General features: G+C 41.1%; 1 protein-coding gene across 1 annotated transcript in view; it reads right to left on the bottom strand.

The window, feature by feature from the left end:
- Positions 1 to 16,499, bottom strand: part of NME7 (NME/NM23 family member 7) — a 141,511-nt gene that overhangs the window by 75,705 nt on the left and 49,307 nt on the right. Inside the window, exons 6-7 of the mRNA XM_015411059.1 lie at positions 14,960 to 15,167; positions 230 to 335 (exon numbers count right to left, since the gene is read on the bottom strand). Coding sequence (XP_015266545.1) covers positions 230 to 335; positions 14,960 to 15,167 — 314 coding nt within the window. The remainder of the gene's footprint in view (positions 1 to 229; positions 336 to 14,959; positions 15,168 to 16,499) is intronic.

Raw genomic sequence — 16,499 nt, 5'->3', positions numbered from 1 at the left:
TTAACTTAGCACGCATTTTTCTAATGGTGTAAAGGACACTGTTATCTGTATGGGCAGCACAGAAAAACTTTCCTTTCACTTCTCCCTTAAACATATGCCTAAATTAGCCACCAATTCACCGAAGCATAAGCTTATTCCCAAAATAAACAATACAATATCTGCATGAATCTCAACCTAGGTTGTCCAATAGAGAAACCAGAAGACATTTTCATACCCTCATGTCACTTACCTTCTTTAATTGCATGAGGTTTAATAATACAACAGGTACAGTGTGTATATTTTGCAGTGTTTGCAGGCCCACGGCCTCCGCTAGAAGGGAAGAATAACTCCAGTTCCTGAAAATAATTGGAATTAAAGGTCATTAGCATGGCATGGTTCTGAGATACAACACACACATGAGGGTAGGTCCAATGAACTGTGAACAGAACAAGTTAACGGAAGAGATATCTTCCCCTTGCTACAACCTGCAGTCCGCTATGCTGCATCCACTCTGTTTGCCAATGCAAGAGGAGGGGGGGGTGTCTTCATTTCAAGGTGTTGTGTGATTCTTTTCTTTAAGTTTTTTTAAAATTCCATGTACCTTTATACATCACCCCATCCCAGAAACTGCTGGATAGTAGGTATTCAATTAACTTTCACATATGAATGAACAGAACTAACATTCAAATGAAATTATAGCATGTCGTGTGTAACAAGGGTCAAAAAGCAGAAGGCTATAAGGCTATTATAATAATGGTCACTTCAGTAATCCCACTCTTTGCATTTAACACCTCCATCTTTTACTAGCCCATTGTTTCGGTGGATAATAGCTTACATCTAGAGAATCACAAGCTCTATCCTACTTATGCAATTGATCTTTGCTACATTTCCCTTCAAGAAGCACCCACTGTACTATCTAAAAAGCAACTGCTGAGGGTTACAGGATTCCTGGAAATAGCATAGGAAGCAGTTTGGAAGGGCTGCAGTGAGAAGGAGGAATTGGCAGAAATTGATACGCACCCCTTCCTCCGCTCCTGTGCAAGTGATGACTTTCAGGAGGTGCAGGGGACTAATGGCAACAATACATTATCTGGACACATTAAGAAAGTGTACCTGTTCTATCAAACCCAAGAGAATCAGAAAAGCAGGCCTGTAGCTGCCTTACAAGTTCCTAGATATTGATTCACTGTCACTCCCTGCTTAAATTGACTATCAGTTATTTTACTTTATTATTGTGTATTGTACTAAACTGATTTGTTTGTAAGTTGCTTTGGGAATTCTGGTTGGAAGTAAAGACACAATAAAAACAACAAACCTTCTGCTATCTCAAATTTCAAGACTTCTTGCATGCCATCTAGTGTACTCTGAGAGACCCAACAACAAGCATTAGCAAAGGTTGCATTAAAACCTATTAGAAAACAACCTGATGAATTTTTAAGTTTAGGACTGAACATTTCCTAAAAACCATGACCTCATTTCTTTTGGCACAATGGCCCCACAGTTTAAACAAATGTATCAAATGAGACAGGATTAGAATTTCTTGCCCTACATCATCTTTCTAAAGCCTGTCAGAAGAAACAGAAATAAAATCCAACACCACAAAAAATAATGTTTACATATATGGAGGATAAAGTTTTCAGAAACTGAATGGTAGACCTTTAAAAAAACCAACCTAGCTTGTTCCTGTAGACTGGCACTACAGTGGTGTCAGAACGGTGTTTCCCCCCTACAATTTGCAGCTACAGGGGAGTGCTCTAGGGCACATTTATTTGCTTTATTTGTTTATTTATTTAGTCTTTTATTCTGCCCTCCCCACAGGTGGACTCAGGGCGGATTATATAACAGGTTCTCAAGCTTTCGGTTCATTACAATGGGTCAATAAATACCATATTTAGAACAAAACTAAGAATTTAAGTATACAGCCTCCAAAGCTGGTGCCGCTAGATCCCTAGGTCTTCTTGATCTGTGCCGTGTGAAGATGGAAAACTTCAGCAAGGGAGGCCGGCTTTGTTGGCCTAGCACAGAGGTCTGCAACCTGCGGCTCCGGAGGTTTTAATTTTTCCACCTACAGGGACTTGTCGATAAGACAGGAGAACCGTCTCTGGTAGTTGAGGTAAATTACTCCCCGTAATCAAAAATATCTGTGCCAAAACCTGCTTCCAAAGTGTTTTTAATAATTGGGCAATGCCACCAACAGTGCAAAAAGTCTCCCACTCGTTCGCAGGATTTCCAACATTTTGGATTTATGGTGGAATGTATGAGATGCATTTTAGTAGGGGGTAGATACCATCTATTTAAAACTTTAAAAGAATTAAAACTTATACTAAATATTTTAGATGTATTGCTAGGTGAGTTCCAAATTTTCCTCCAATCCAATTCTTGAATCCTGTCTAGGCAATCCATTTGCCAAACTGCCTGATAAGATAGTTTAGATCCGCTTATCATGGATATAAGTATTTTATAAATGCTACCGATGCCTTTAATCTCTCCATTTTGTTTCTTAAGTAAAAATTCAAATTTTGTTAAAGGTCTCCTAAAAGTATCTGACTGTTGTATAGTATTTACCATATGATTTACTTGCAAAAATCTATACAAGGGTATTTGTTCACCAATTTTAGCTTCTAGTTCTGCTTTATTCAAAGGTTGTCCTTTTAAAACCAAATCTATTAGATGTGTGATGCCAGCTTGCACACTGTTCTTGTGCTGGTGGGAACCAGTGTTGATTTTTAAAACTTGCTATTTGGAAGATATTTTTTGATAATGTTTTTCTGCGTCTGTACCAACTTTTTAAAGAGGTTTGTAGAATGTTGTTTTCAAATATAAATTTAGGTCTCTACTCAGGTTGGTTCCAATATAACTCCAAAAGTGGAATAGAGTCAGCGTATGCTTCTTCAATTTGTTGCCAGCGAGGGATCACTTTACTATTCATGACTCTGACCATATTGGCCAGATTAGCTACCTCATAATATAAGGCCAAATTTGGGACATCTAAACCTACTTCTGAAGAGCCTTGGTACAGCGTTGTAGATTTAATTCTCGGAGATATACCCACAGCATTTGTATGCATGGCAAAGAATTTACTCCAGGTTTGCTTTAATAGATATTTCTTTGTTCACAGGAGAGTTTACAGATGCTGCATCTTACAAGTTTCCTTGGCAACTGCTGAGGCTATGTAACATTTTACGAGACCTGTCTATTCAATACATAGTTCCAAGGATTGTGTCAATCTATGGTAATTACAAAGTAAGAACAACAACACTATGGTATCAGAACCTGCAGACAAGTCTATCAGAATAGTGCAACTGAACTTCTAACATAAAAGTGAAAACAAATTATTCTTAAATCTGCCGCCACCTCCAGATCTAAATGTTTCCCCTGCTGCTCCACAAAACATGAGTTATAAAATTTACTGCCCTGACTTGGGTGGGTCAGGCTAGCACAATCTTGCCAGATCTCAGAAGCTAAGCAGGGACCACCTCCAGGGTCACTCACTCCACCACGGCAGGCAATGGCAAACCCCCTCTGAACTTCTCTTGCCTTGAAAAACCTATGGGGTCACCATAAATCAGATGTAACTTGACAGCCACATAAATTATTGCTCAACAAGGTAATCATGCATGTCTCATGCAACACACTCACTATATTACACATTCATCTAGACACTCCTTTTTCTCCATGAATGGCCTACCTGCTGATAGGATAGCACATTAGATTGCAGCATCAGGTCTGCAAAGAAACCAGTTACCAGTGTCCCTTACTACTTTCCCTCGGTTCCACTACTATCCTAAGTCAGTCTTAGTACACCAGCAAATGGAAGAATGACATGCTAGATCTCTCAGAGAGTCACATATATCATTATCTGGGTTATGAGACAACCTGAACCTTTTTACTTACCTCCCTCAATTAAATCTAGTCAAATGAATAAGTTCATGGAGGGGAGAAAGGAACATGCTGGGAGATACAGATCAGAAAGGGGGGGAGTTACATCTAGAACTACAGAAAGGGGGACGGTTACATCTACAGTTGCCCTAGCTTTCTCCTGCCACCACATTTTCAGTCTTTTAATCTATACAACTAAATATGGACACATACATAATGCAACACATCATTGATGTAGTTGATTGCTATATATTTTCCCACTCCTACTTTTTAAAAAACTGTATGTGATACATACATAGCAAGAATACATACAGAGCCTAAAAACATGTTACAGCTCCCCAGACATCACTTGTCCATGCAGCACAAAGAGTGAATAATAAAAGACAATGCGAACAATGCTATTCTTAGCTGCTCCTATCAGCCACAAGAAACATGTTTCCATGGAAAGCAAAACAGAACACAGGTATCATAGCACAATACAGAAGTGCCCTTCTGTATAGCATGATTTCTTGAAGTGGAAAAGAGATATATAACAGTCTGGCCTTCCGAAGAGTCTCAGTTCCAATAAAGCCTTTATAACTATTCCAGATGGGCTTCATAATCCATCATAACAACGCAAAAATATGTTAATTAATAAAATCTATTTATGAGCTGTTCTTGTCAAATGCTCATCTCTTACATGAATACACACATACACACTGAGAGAGAGAGAGACAAACAGGCATCATTCACATGGTGCGGGTACTAAAGGCCTGCATCTACTACTTCACTATGCAAATAGAAGACACTTCAGTTAGAGTAAGGCTTCTTAGACTGAAGGAAGGCAGGATGCTGCCCATATTCTCTGTTCACACAGCATTTCTGAATATTGAAAAGATAAATATGTAATCTCCATTACATCTTCCCACTATCCCACAAACATCCAAAAGGTCCTTATTGTTGAGGGGGAAGAGAAGCCTTAATAGGAGTGCAAGCAGTCATCCATCATCTATCTACAGCAGGGTCCTTAACCCTGAAGAAGTAGTGAGTGCTACCCACAAAACAACTACTGTGGGGGGAGGCAAAGCCTACCACAAAGTAGCTGCCATAGATGCTGGGTCCAGTGACAAAACACTGGGAAATCCCAAGCCAAGTGTCCTCCCTATGATGGGAACACCTGCTTCCAAATGGATGTTCACTACAGGCACAAAGGTGATTCCTCCTGGGCTCTTCTGAGGTAGTTTCTGCTCCAATTAGGTGGAAGAATGCCAGGACTGGGTTTCTGATTTGGGGAAGAAGGAAGTGAGCACCAGGAAAGACATTGGTGGACACCATGGCACCCATGGAGACAAAACTGGGCACTACTGAGCTACAAAATCAGGAAGAGCACTCTAAACTGGGAGTAGTGGATTAGAAAGCACATCTTTTATTGCTGGGAAGAGATTTCCAGACCCTTTCCATGTAAATGCCAGCAGTAGCTGGGGCTCTGCCTCAATACATGAATTGCACTGCACTTAGGGAACAAACAGCGGTACAAAATAAAAGAACAAAAGGAAATAACCTAAATTTGTTCAATAGATTTTATTCATGGATTTGGTAAGTACTAGTTTACTGCTGTTTATACAAGGAAAGTTTCTTCCATAAACTACTTTAGGAGATACATCAGGCTACCTTGGAAGATTAAAAATGCAAAAATAAATTAAGATCTAAGGATTACAATGTATTATAAGGAAACAGTATAACAGATATTGTGGAGTAAAGTCCATTATACATACTTATAAATGTAATTTGGGAGTTCTTGAGAGTAAAGTTGTAGTGATATTATGGTTTACAGGGCAATATACCTTTGTGAGTATAAGGTAACAAATGTGCAATCTGAGTGATATGTAGCAAATAAGTGAATGTAAAAGTATGAAAGCAGAAGACTAATCTGTAGAGAAACCTAGTTTTTAAAAGTGAATGCATAAAAGTTCAGTAAAAGGAGACCAAAGAATTGAGAATAGGACAGAAGAAATAGGGAAAAATATTAATTGTTAAGATAAAGTACACAAGAGTTTAAAAATATTGGAGGAACATGAATATGTTAAATTATCATGAAGTAAGAACAGAAAATTTTACAGAGACAACACTGAAAATCTTTAAGATATACAATTTAGATAAGCGCTTCATGAAAGCAACTCAATTTTTAGAGGTGTTCCAAAATATGAAGAACAGTTTGGTGGCTTTTGTGGGAAAGAAACTGAAATTTCTGGGTCTAAAAGCTGAATATCAAATTACTTGCACAAACACTTGTTCACTATTATTAAGCTTCCACAACTGAATTATTCTAACATATTCTACATGCAGTAGCCCTTCAAGAATGTCAAGAAATTTCAGTTAGTTCAGTTAGAGGTAATTTTCCTTCCCCTATCCAGTAGACTTTATGTATCTAGATCTCCCTGACCCATTTCCCATAGTAATAGTGATAGGGCATTAGTATTCCTTTCCACATCCCATATTTGTAGTGTGTAGAAAATGAAAAATAAAAAAATTCCCCTTCGGAGGGCCAAAAAAAAAGAAAAGAAAAGAAATTCCAGTTAGTTCAGAATACTGCCACGCATCTTTTGGTTGGTACAAACTGGCAGGAATATATTATACTCATCTTACAAGAACTCCATTGGATGCCAATATCTTACCAGGACCAATTCAGGGTGCTGGTTTTGATCTTAAATCCTTAAATTGTTTTGGTCCAGATTATCTCATGGGGTATTTTTATTTATTTCATGCCTAGACACCATGTTTTAAAATCTTCCAGTGAGGCACTCCTCTGGGAAACAGGTCAGCGTCAATTAGCAGTAAGGCCTTTCCAATAAGCCACCCCATTACTGCAGAACGCCTTCCCTTAGGAGGTATGTCTGTCTCCCACAACTGCTTGCCTCTCGCAATAAAATGACAAAGATATTTTTGTCTGGATTAGCTTTAAACACTAAAAAGAAATGAAGCACCACGCTCATATGGCCTGAATGTCATATTATAAGGCCTTTATTGACATAGAACTTGATCCTTAAAGGGATGTAGCTAATAGTATTTTGATCACACAAACAACGCAAAACATTAAATGAAGCAAGAACAGCTTGCATGAGTCAGCTAGGGGGTTCCAATCAGCCCAAGATACCTTGTTATTTTGTCTTTCTTTGATGCATTTTTGTATTTGTTGCTGTAAGCCACTTTGGCTCCCTTCATGGAGAAAAGTAGGATATAAATAAACAAAAACCAACTATTATTAAATGAAATAAAATTCCTGCCTATCTTATTTCAGATAGATCTGTTTTGCTATTTTAAAAATCTATTAAGAATTTCTATCACAGCAGCAAGATTTATATTTAACAGACAATTGAAAAATACCCCAAAAGACATTAAGTATAATGAGCTGATTTCAATGATTGTTTGTGGAACCAGAATGTGTTTCAGCTCACTTAAGAGTAGCAGGGGCACGCCTATATTTCTACAATTTCCTACTCAAGTCTCAGCTTCCCATACCATATGCTATGCTATTCCCAAGGGTTCTCTGACCCTCAGGAGTGGCTTTTTAGGAAGCATAGTGGCCTGCAGAAGGAAGGGGGACAGACAAATAGAATCAGTTCCTGAAGCTCCATTCAATCCCAGTAAGTCATGGGAACAAGCTGACACTAAATTCTTATATATTGAAAAGGCCTTCAATAACACTGAGTGACCATTTTAAAAATTACTTTCAAAAGTTTTTTTCTTAACATATATAAAAAGGGTTTTTTAAATAGAATTCCTGACACAAACATTTCAGCTAATTTTTCTAGTATCAACTTTATTTAATTTAGATATAGTAAAATGGTAAAGAAGCCCATTGTTTGTTGTTAAATTTATCATCTGCTTAGAACTCTTGCTATAAAAATTACGAATAACTGTTTATTTATCTGATGAAGTGTACAATGCCCATGAAAGCTTATACCCAGAATTAAACTTTGTTGGTCTTAAAGGGGCCACTGGACTCAAACTTTGTTTTATTGCTTCAGACCAACACGGCTACTCACCTGAAGCTACTTATTTATTTAAAATATTTCAGTGCTGCCTTTCCACCCAGATCTCCCAGCTAAGGTGATCCACCAGAGCAACTAGGGCCATTTCAGTCCAAACAGGGTCCCCAAAGTGCTGAACATCAAAACAGTAGAATATGTCAGCATTAAAACAGAATGTAAAATAGAGTATATATAAAATAAAAAGACAATAAAAACATAAAGACTCAAACAACATATAACAACACAAGCAGAGAGGAGGGTAAATGGCTCACCAGCTGAAGCTGGTAAAAGGCACTGCTGGACACTGCTGCCACCTGTTTATCTAGAAGAAGGCCCAGATCCAGCAGCACCTTCAAGCTACAAACGTGCTCCTCTAGAAGGAATGCAACTCCACCCAGAACAGAAGCTTAGCCATTCTGGAGTCAGACCTTCCCCCCACCAGTAGCACCTCTGTTTTGTTGGTATTAAGCTTCAGTTTGTTAGCCCTCATCTATCCCAAAACTGCCTCCAAGCACTTGTCTATGGCTTCCACAACTTTTCTGGGATCTGCTGGAAGCATGGGACAGAGCTAAGTGTCATCAGCATATTGGTGGCAATTCAGCCTGAATCTTTGGATGGCCTCTCCCAGTGCCTTTACATAGATGTTGAAAAGCACAGGGGACAAGATAGAACCTTACAGATTCCCTTATGCCAGAGACCAAAGGATGGAGCTGCAATCCCCTAGCACCATATTCTAAAACCTACCCTCCAGGTAGGGCCAGAACCATCACAGAACAGTGCCTCCCCGTCCGAACTCTGAAAAGTGATCAAGAAGAATACCATGATTAATGATATCCAAAGCTGCTGAGAAGCTCACAAGAATTAACAGGGATGCACTCCATCTCCCAGCTAAGGTGATTGATCCACCAGAGCAACCAGGGCCATTTCAGTCCAAAAATCAGGCCTGAAAGCAGATTGGAATGGGTCCAAATAATCTGTTTCATTCAGGGATCCCTGAAGTTGCCCAACCATCACTTATTTCAGTCACTTTGTTCAAGAATGACACATTTAAAACCGGATGGTAGTTATTCATTCAGCTCTTCTGGGTCCAAAGTAGGTTTCTTTAGAAGTGGTCATCACACCTCTCCCGACTTCAAGACAGGAGTGACCACCCCCTCTCAGAGGGAGGCATTTACTGTCTCCTGAACTCACTATGTCAGCCCACCTCCCAGCAGATTTAGTCATATTCAATAATATATTTTATATATCTATCTTCTCCTTTTATATAACTGTGTAGTGGAGTGGCTCTCCCATTGGCTGTGAAAATGCACTCCTTCAGCCTTAGGCCCATCAGCCGCCACTCAAGAGTACTCGCGTGCCATTGGCCAGGTGCTGGGTTTGCTCCTTTTCCCCACCCACTCCCCCTTCAGCCACTGTGCCCTGTCAGAATTACTGGCAAACAGCTGTCTCTCTTGATAAAGACGCTTCTCCTGCTTGCCTCCTGTGTGAGACTAACTTTCCCCTCAGTGGCTGTTGGTAGGTGTAACGAGATGGCAGTTACCGGTGTTTGATGACAGATGGCCGCCATCTGTGGTTGTTTGTTTAAAATGTTTCCCCATGAGGTTTAATTGAGCTGTAACTCCAGAGAGGGGCCTCCAGGGTTATCACTCACTGGATGAAATGGGTGGAATGGGGCTTTGTCATCTGCTGGCCTACAGTTCCCAGTTGCCAAGGGGTGGGGCAGCATCAATATAGACTACAGCCCATTCAGGGAGGAGGCAGTCTTTGTCCTACAGGAGGTGAGGAAAGGCTCCTGCTGCCTGTGCTCACCAGTCCACAAGCCAGAGACGTGGGGGAATCCTGGGAGGCAGCAGAAGTTCAGCCACTCCACAATCAGCTGGACTGGGGAATGAATGGAAGTTTCCCTGCTCTCTTGGGCGGGAGAGAGAGTCTGAAGTAGAGCCGGAGGCTGGTCCATGGAGAGATCCTATCCTGAGCCCACAGAAAGAGGATTGTGTTGAACCCCTGTTGATGATTTATGCTCTGTTGGTTCATACTGTGTGCTTACTCATATGGTTCTGCCTGATTCATTTAGTGTGTGTGTGCTCCATAATTGTGTAAATAGTTAAATGAATTCTTTTATTTGGGCTACTAATCTGTGTTGGGCTCTGACCACATAGTCTCCCCCGGTCTGCACAATACCAAAGGGAGGGGGTAGCCCAGGGGAGGAAGGAAAGGCCAGACCCTTGGGTTGCCAACTTTCCAGGGACCCCCCAAAGATTGGGGATTCCATCTCCAAGTAGGGAGATTTGGCCAGAGGGGTCTCACTGCCCCTCTAAAAAGGCAGTGACAATTCAGTGAGTAGTGGCAGCAAATTTAAGGAGTGAGATACGCCCACGGGACGAGGGTGGGAGGCAAACAGCTGAGTTGTAAACTGGAGCCTGTTTCACCACAGTGGGCAGCCAAGCTTGGTTCAGACAAAGGAAGGAAACCCTTTGCAGGCTTTTGTGAGAAACTCATTGGGGCCAGTCCTGCCTAGGGTTGCCAGCTCCAGGTAGCGAGATTCCTGGAGATTTTCTGGTGGAGTCTATGGAAGCCAGGGTTTGGAGAGGGGAGAGGCCTCAGCTGAACAGAATGCCATATAGCCCACCTTCCAAAGTAGTTATTTTCTCACGGGGGGGAGAGATCCGGAGACCCTAAAGATACCTGGTGATCTTTAGGCTCCACCTGGCGGTTGGCTACCCTAGGCGTAGCACTCAGTGCTTCAGAGCAGGGTATGCTAGATCCAGGTTCTTGCTGTAGAAGCTGAGTGGGTGATTTTGGACCAGTCACAGACTTTCAGCCTGACCTACCTCACAGGGTTGTTGTGTAAGTCAAAAGAGGGAGAGGAGAATGATGTCAGCTGCTTTGGTCCCCATTGCAGAGAAAGACTTCTTTACCTCCTGGGAAACCACTGTTGCCAATCTCCAGGTGAGGGGTATTGATCACTCAGAATTACAACTGATTCCCAGGAGGGAGGGGGGAGGTAATGGAAAGCTGAAATCAGAGGGGCAGATAATGGCAGGCTGCTGCTGTGCTGGAAAGGGGATGGGGTTGTCAACTCCAGGTTGGGTATTCCTGGAGATTTGAGGGATGGAACCTGGTGAGGGTTGAGGAGGGGCGGCACTTCAGTCAGTTACAAGGCCATAGACTCCACCCTCCCAACCAGCCATTTTCTCCTGGGGAACCATTCTTGCCAATCTCCAGGTGAGGGGTGGAGATCACTCAGAATTACAACTGATCTCCAGGAGGGAGGGCAGAAGTCAGCTGCAGACAGAGGGGCAAATCATGGGACATTGATGGTTAGCTGGGAAGGGGATGGGGTTGCCAACTCCAGCTTGGGAATTCCTTGGGATTTCAGGGGTTGAGCCTGGAGAAGGTGGGATTTGAGCAGGTCACCACAGCAAATTGACATCGAATGCCACTGCACAGATTTTAGCACCAATTTTACTGTATAAAAATTTGTTTTTATTGTTTTAGTATTTATGATGCTGTTAGCCGCTCTGAGCTACTGGATAGGGCAGGATAAAAATCACAAAATAAAAATAAAAATAAAATAAAATAAAAATAAAATATAAATAAAAATATTGTTAGCCTGTTCTTATACACAGACCTGAAAGTGCCACAAAAGGAAGTCAAACAGAATACTTCAGTAGTTGAACCACAAACTGAATAAAAACTAGGATTATCTTAGTATTTCTTTGATGAGAAATGAGAACAACCTTTACAAAGTAATTACAAAGTAATCATGACAACTTATACAAGACAGTATGCATGGCAGAAATCTGGTCAAAATTTAGTTCATCTTTAGTAGAACAAAGCCACATGACCAAAATTATAATACCCTACATAGTTCTGACCAAAAAAAGAATACTACCACAAATTAACTTCCTTTTTCACACCTTTCCAGTCAACTTAGAAGAATCGCAATTAAGTGGGCAGGAGAAACCAATTATTCTATTTATAAGGAATAAAAGGAAATCTAGAATTTAAAAAGCTATAATTCAGGATGCAGAGGGAGAAGGTTGGCAGTAACAAATATAAACATGTCTTTATTAGTGCAAATAAATATATATTAAAAGTGATTATCCACTAGAACACATAATTATATTCTCCAATAAATGATCTCTCTCTCTCTCTTTTTTAATGTTGCTGAGGCTATGTAACATTTTACGAGACCTGTCTATCTCTCTCAACTATGTTTGTTTTCAAAAATACATTTCTATTATACAAATATTATCTCATGTATATCTGAATGCATATGTTGGCCTGAAAAAATGAGCATTAAATATAACACACAGTGTATCACTTTATGAGATCTTTACAGATAAACTGGGAGTCAAAATTTAAATATAAAATATAATTGTAAAGAATATGGAACAAACCAGCATAGATTGAATTTACCTAATCAGTTATTGCAACACTAATTATTCATACTGTAACTTTGATAGATATGACTATTGCTCTTCATCCCCCCCAGACCCGTAATTTTTTTTAACACCCTACGATCCTCTGCATTTCCAAAGCTGTGACCATGGATTAATTCACCCTTTTGATATTTCTTCATGCACTTTCAAGAGGTACCAGCTTGTTTGCCTACACCACCAGGGACACATTAATCAGGGATCTTTTATATGACACTCCAAAGTTCCTCACACAAAGGGAGAATATTTCACAATGCAGACTCATCTGGTAATACAGCCAAGAATCCAGGAAGGACCATCTTCCCCTCTCTTGGTCACTGTCAACAGATCTAATTTGTGCCTGCCACCCAAGTTAAGTCAATAACCTACCACTGAATAAATTTCCTTTCTTCATAATGTCACCTAGATACCCTGATAACATTCTACACTAAAAAGTCTGAATTCTCCTCTAGCGGCTAATATGCTGACCCTTGCCCCAAGGGGGTCTCAGATCCTAAAGCTGTACCAATTACAGTAAAACTCTACTAATGGGCAGCTGGATCCTGAACTTTTGGCCCAATGTCACTGTATTTCCTTGCTGTGCACTAGACTCAGCCAATGGCATGTCTTTCCATATTTGTGCCCTGTTACATCCACAGGCATAAGTAGGCCTAACTAAGCCCTCCATTGTTGTAGCTGTTCTGCTCCCAAGCCTTGTGCCATCATAGGGACATAAATCATTAGGCCTCCTTGTCAAGTCAGGTAGAGTATGCTTTCTACCTCACCTTTTCTATTTCCCTTCCTGAACTGCCCTACACAACTTTCTATCTGATCCCCCTTTTCTAAACTTCTCCCTTTTTTATTTACTTTATTTATACCCTGCCTTTCTCCCCAATCAGGGCCCAAAGCAGCTTAGTGCTTTTCTCTTCTACTCTGTCCTCACAACAATGCTGTGTGGTAAATTTGGCTAAGAATGCAAGACTGACCCAAACTTACCCAGCAAGCTTCCACAGAAACACAGGGGTTCAAATCTGGGTCTTCCAGATCCTAACCTGACACTCTAACTGCTACACCACACTGGCCAATTCAACCAGCCATACAGCTAACCAGCATTCCTCCACAGCCTCCTTTCCTGGCTACGGCCTCCTTCTTTCCTTTCCCGAAACTCTTCCCCATTTGGTCCCTCACCTATTGCTTCTTTCCAGATTGGTTTTTCTGAACTAGCCACATCGGAGAAACACAATTTCAGTTAAACTTTAACTAGGTATTAGCTGAAAGTAATGAAACTGAACACTAAGTTTGTGTGAATGTGAATGGCCTTTAATTTGCTTTGTATTGTTGTCATAAATAATTCAGTCTGTCTTGACTACCAACATGGAGGGGTACAGCAAGGAGATTCAGTTTTCAGGAATTGCACTCCCTCACTCTTGTGTGTGAAAAGCAAACTGCAGTTTGTATAAAATACAAACAAAATCAAACACATTACAGTCAAACACAATAAAATTAGTGGGTCTTGAAAGAAAAGCTTTATTATCCCCTCAGTTGTGAGGCTGCTAGTTAATCAAATGTGTGAGATACTTAATATTATTGCTCTGCCCCTGCCCCTAGACAGAGGAATTAATAGTCACCAAAACCCAACCAGACTGGTAACACCACGGGGACAGACCCAATGCCTGGCAGGAGTCTTCCCTTCACCCCAAGTCAAAGAGCCACCCTACAGAGCAGGCAGACACAGACCAGGTGCCTGGAAGCCCTCTAGTGGAGGTGGTTTACGATAACCTGAGGCAAGCTCAGGGGGAAGGAGACACCAGAGGATGATGTCAGCTTGCAGTACCAGAAGCCCAGCCATGGCTGGGCCCATCAAACTGGCCAGCTAGAGAGGCAAGAGTGGTTTGAAGTATGGTGGGTGAGGAGGAGGAGCTTATCTGCTCAGTCATGCTGGTTAACTGACCTTTCTGGATAATCAAGAGGCAGATAACAAAGGGTTTATTGTATTATGCTTTGGCTGAATCATACCCAAAGTATGTATGCATACCTCAACACAACAAATGTTAAGGATAGAAGGGTTTTAGTAATCTAGCCTACTGAAATATTTTGTTACCTTGATTATGGAATCTGTTACCCAGAGACACTCTCTCAGCCCCAGACGGCAGGTTTTTAAGTTAGCAATGCAAACCCAAAATGGAAGCACATGCTTTGGTGCCTAAAAACCTGAAGTCTGGGGCAAACAGGAGGCTCTTTGAGCAACAGAGTCCAACATGTATATGCCACTAAGAAGAATACCTGGCTGGCCACACAGATTTCAGTCCTCGGATTGAGAAGATTATCAACAAGACAACCCCATTTCTTTTTACTGACATGAAAACTCAGGGATGTTGTCCATGATGTACTGGGCCCAAGCCATGTAACTGTACGGGTAAAAATCAGCACCTTGAACTGGCTTGAGAAGGTAAGCAAATTTTCATTTTGTTGAATATGAAATTATAAACCTAGGTACAACTGCTGTTTGTGGAGTGTCTAAACAAGGTTTCTGATCACAAAAATGTCACTGGAAACATGTCATAATCAAGTCAAATCAAAACGACCAGAACAAAGTTTTAGGATGTATGTACTGACAAAAATCCAATCACCTGAATGTAGAAAATATTAGTTATGTATGTAAAAACTTACCCTTGCAGCAGTAGCAAAAGAGTCAGGGCCATGAGCCACATTTCTTATGCCGTCACTTCCAAAACATGCTCTAATGCTGCCTGGAGCATCAGTTCGGGCCACAGCTGAGTTTGCAGGTCCTAATAAAGTTTTCCATTTTAATATTGCATCATCTCCCAAGATCTCTAAAGCAACAACAGGGCCACTTGTAATAAACTCAAGAAGCTCACTGCAAGCAGAAAATACAGCAGTCAAGAATTCACAGTGAAAAATACACTTTGTCTGGTTTCAGCTCTCCTAGATATAACCAAGCCATAACTCTCAACCTACAATGGGTACAGAAAACAATTTTTGCAAACATCAATATATCTCATTTTCAAGGTGGTTTCATCGGTGGATACTTGAATCCAGAAAGCTGGGCCATGGACAGACAAGACGGATCTTTCTACAAACCTGAGAAAAGCCTCAGGGTTGCAGAAAAATCTGAAATCTAAAAAAAAATGCATTGGGGGATAGAAGCAGCACTTCTGTAGCTTTAAGAAATGAAACCTTCAGTGACTGTTGCTAGGCATCCACACAGTATTGCCAGTCTTTACACCTTGGCTTCTGTTAGTAACAAGCAGGGGGATGGCAGGGCCCTTTTCAGGGTTGTTTTGGCCTTTGAGGTAGGGACTCATCAGGCAACGTCTGACAACAACCACTGGGCAACTTGCTACTATGAGAGTTGCATGACTCAAAGAGGCCCAACTGCTTGCTATTAGGAAACAACAGCCACCATACAAAAGCCAATGCAATATAATAGTTAGAGTGTCAGACTAGGGGAGGGGCTGTGACTCAGTGGTACAGCATCTGCTTGGCATGCAGAAGGTCCAGGTTCAATCCCTGGCATCTCCAGCTGAAAAGGCCAGGTAGAAGATGATGTGAAAAACCTCTGCCTGAGACCCTGGAGAGCTGCTGCCAGTCTGTGTAGGCAATACTGACAATGATAGACCAGTGGTGTAATTCAGTATAAGGCAGATTCATCTGGGAGACCTAGTCTTGAAGATCCACTCTGCTGTTGAAGCTTACTGTCTGACCTTGGGCCAGTTACTCACTCTTTGCCTAACCTACTTCATAGGGTTGTTGTGAGGATAAAATGGACAAGAAAAATGTAAGCTCCTTTGGGTCCAAACTGGGAGAAGCGTGGGGCATATATTTATTTATTTTATTTTTATTTTTATTTTGTGATTTTTATCCTGCCCTATCCAGTAGCTCAGAGCGGCTAACAGCATCATAAATACTAAAACAATAAAAACAAATTTTTATACAGTAAAATTGGTGCTAAAATCTGTGCAGTCTATACAATTTACAAAATGCTCAGCGACTTGTTCTTGTAATCTTGATGGTAAAAGCGTCCCAGCTTAAACAACTGATCGACCTCATAGGGTCTGGTGGATGGACGATGCGCCGAGGTAGTATATGATGGTAGTGGCGGCGGCTCCTATCCAAAGGCCTGGCGGAAGAGCTCTGTCTTGCAGGCCCTGCGGAACTGCACTAGGTCCCGCAGGGCCCGGATCTCCTC

The sequence above is a fragment of the Gekko japonicus genome, unplaced genomic scaffold (assembly GCF_001447785.1).
Source record: "Gekko japonicus isolate JY-2015 unplaced genomic scaffold, Gekko_japonicus_V1.1 scaffold580, whole genome shotgun sequence".
Taxonomy (NCBI): Eukaryota; Metazoa; Chordata; class Lepidosauria; order Squamata; family Gekkonidae; genus Gekko; species Gekko japonicus.
This window is presented reverse-complemented; position numbering and strand designations above follow the sequence as displayed.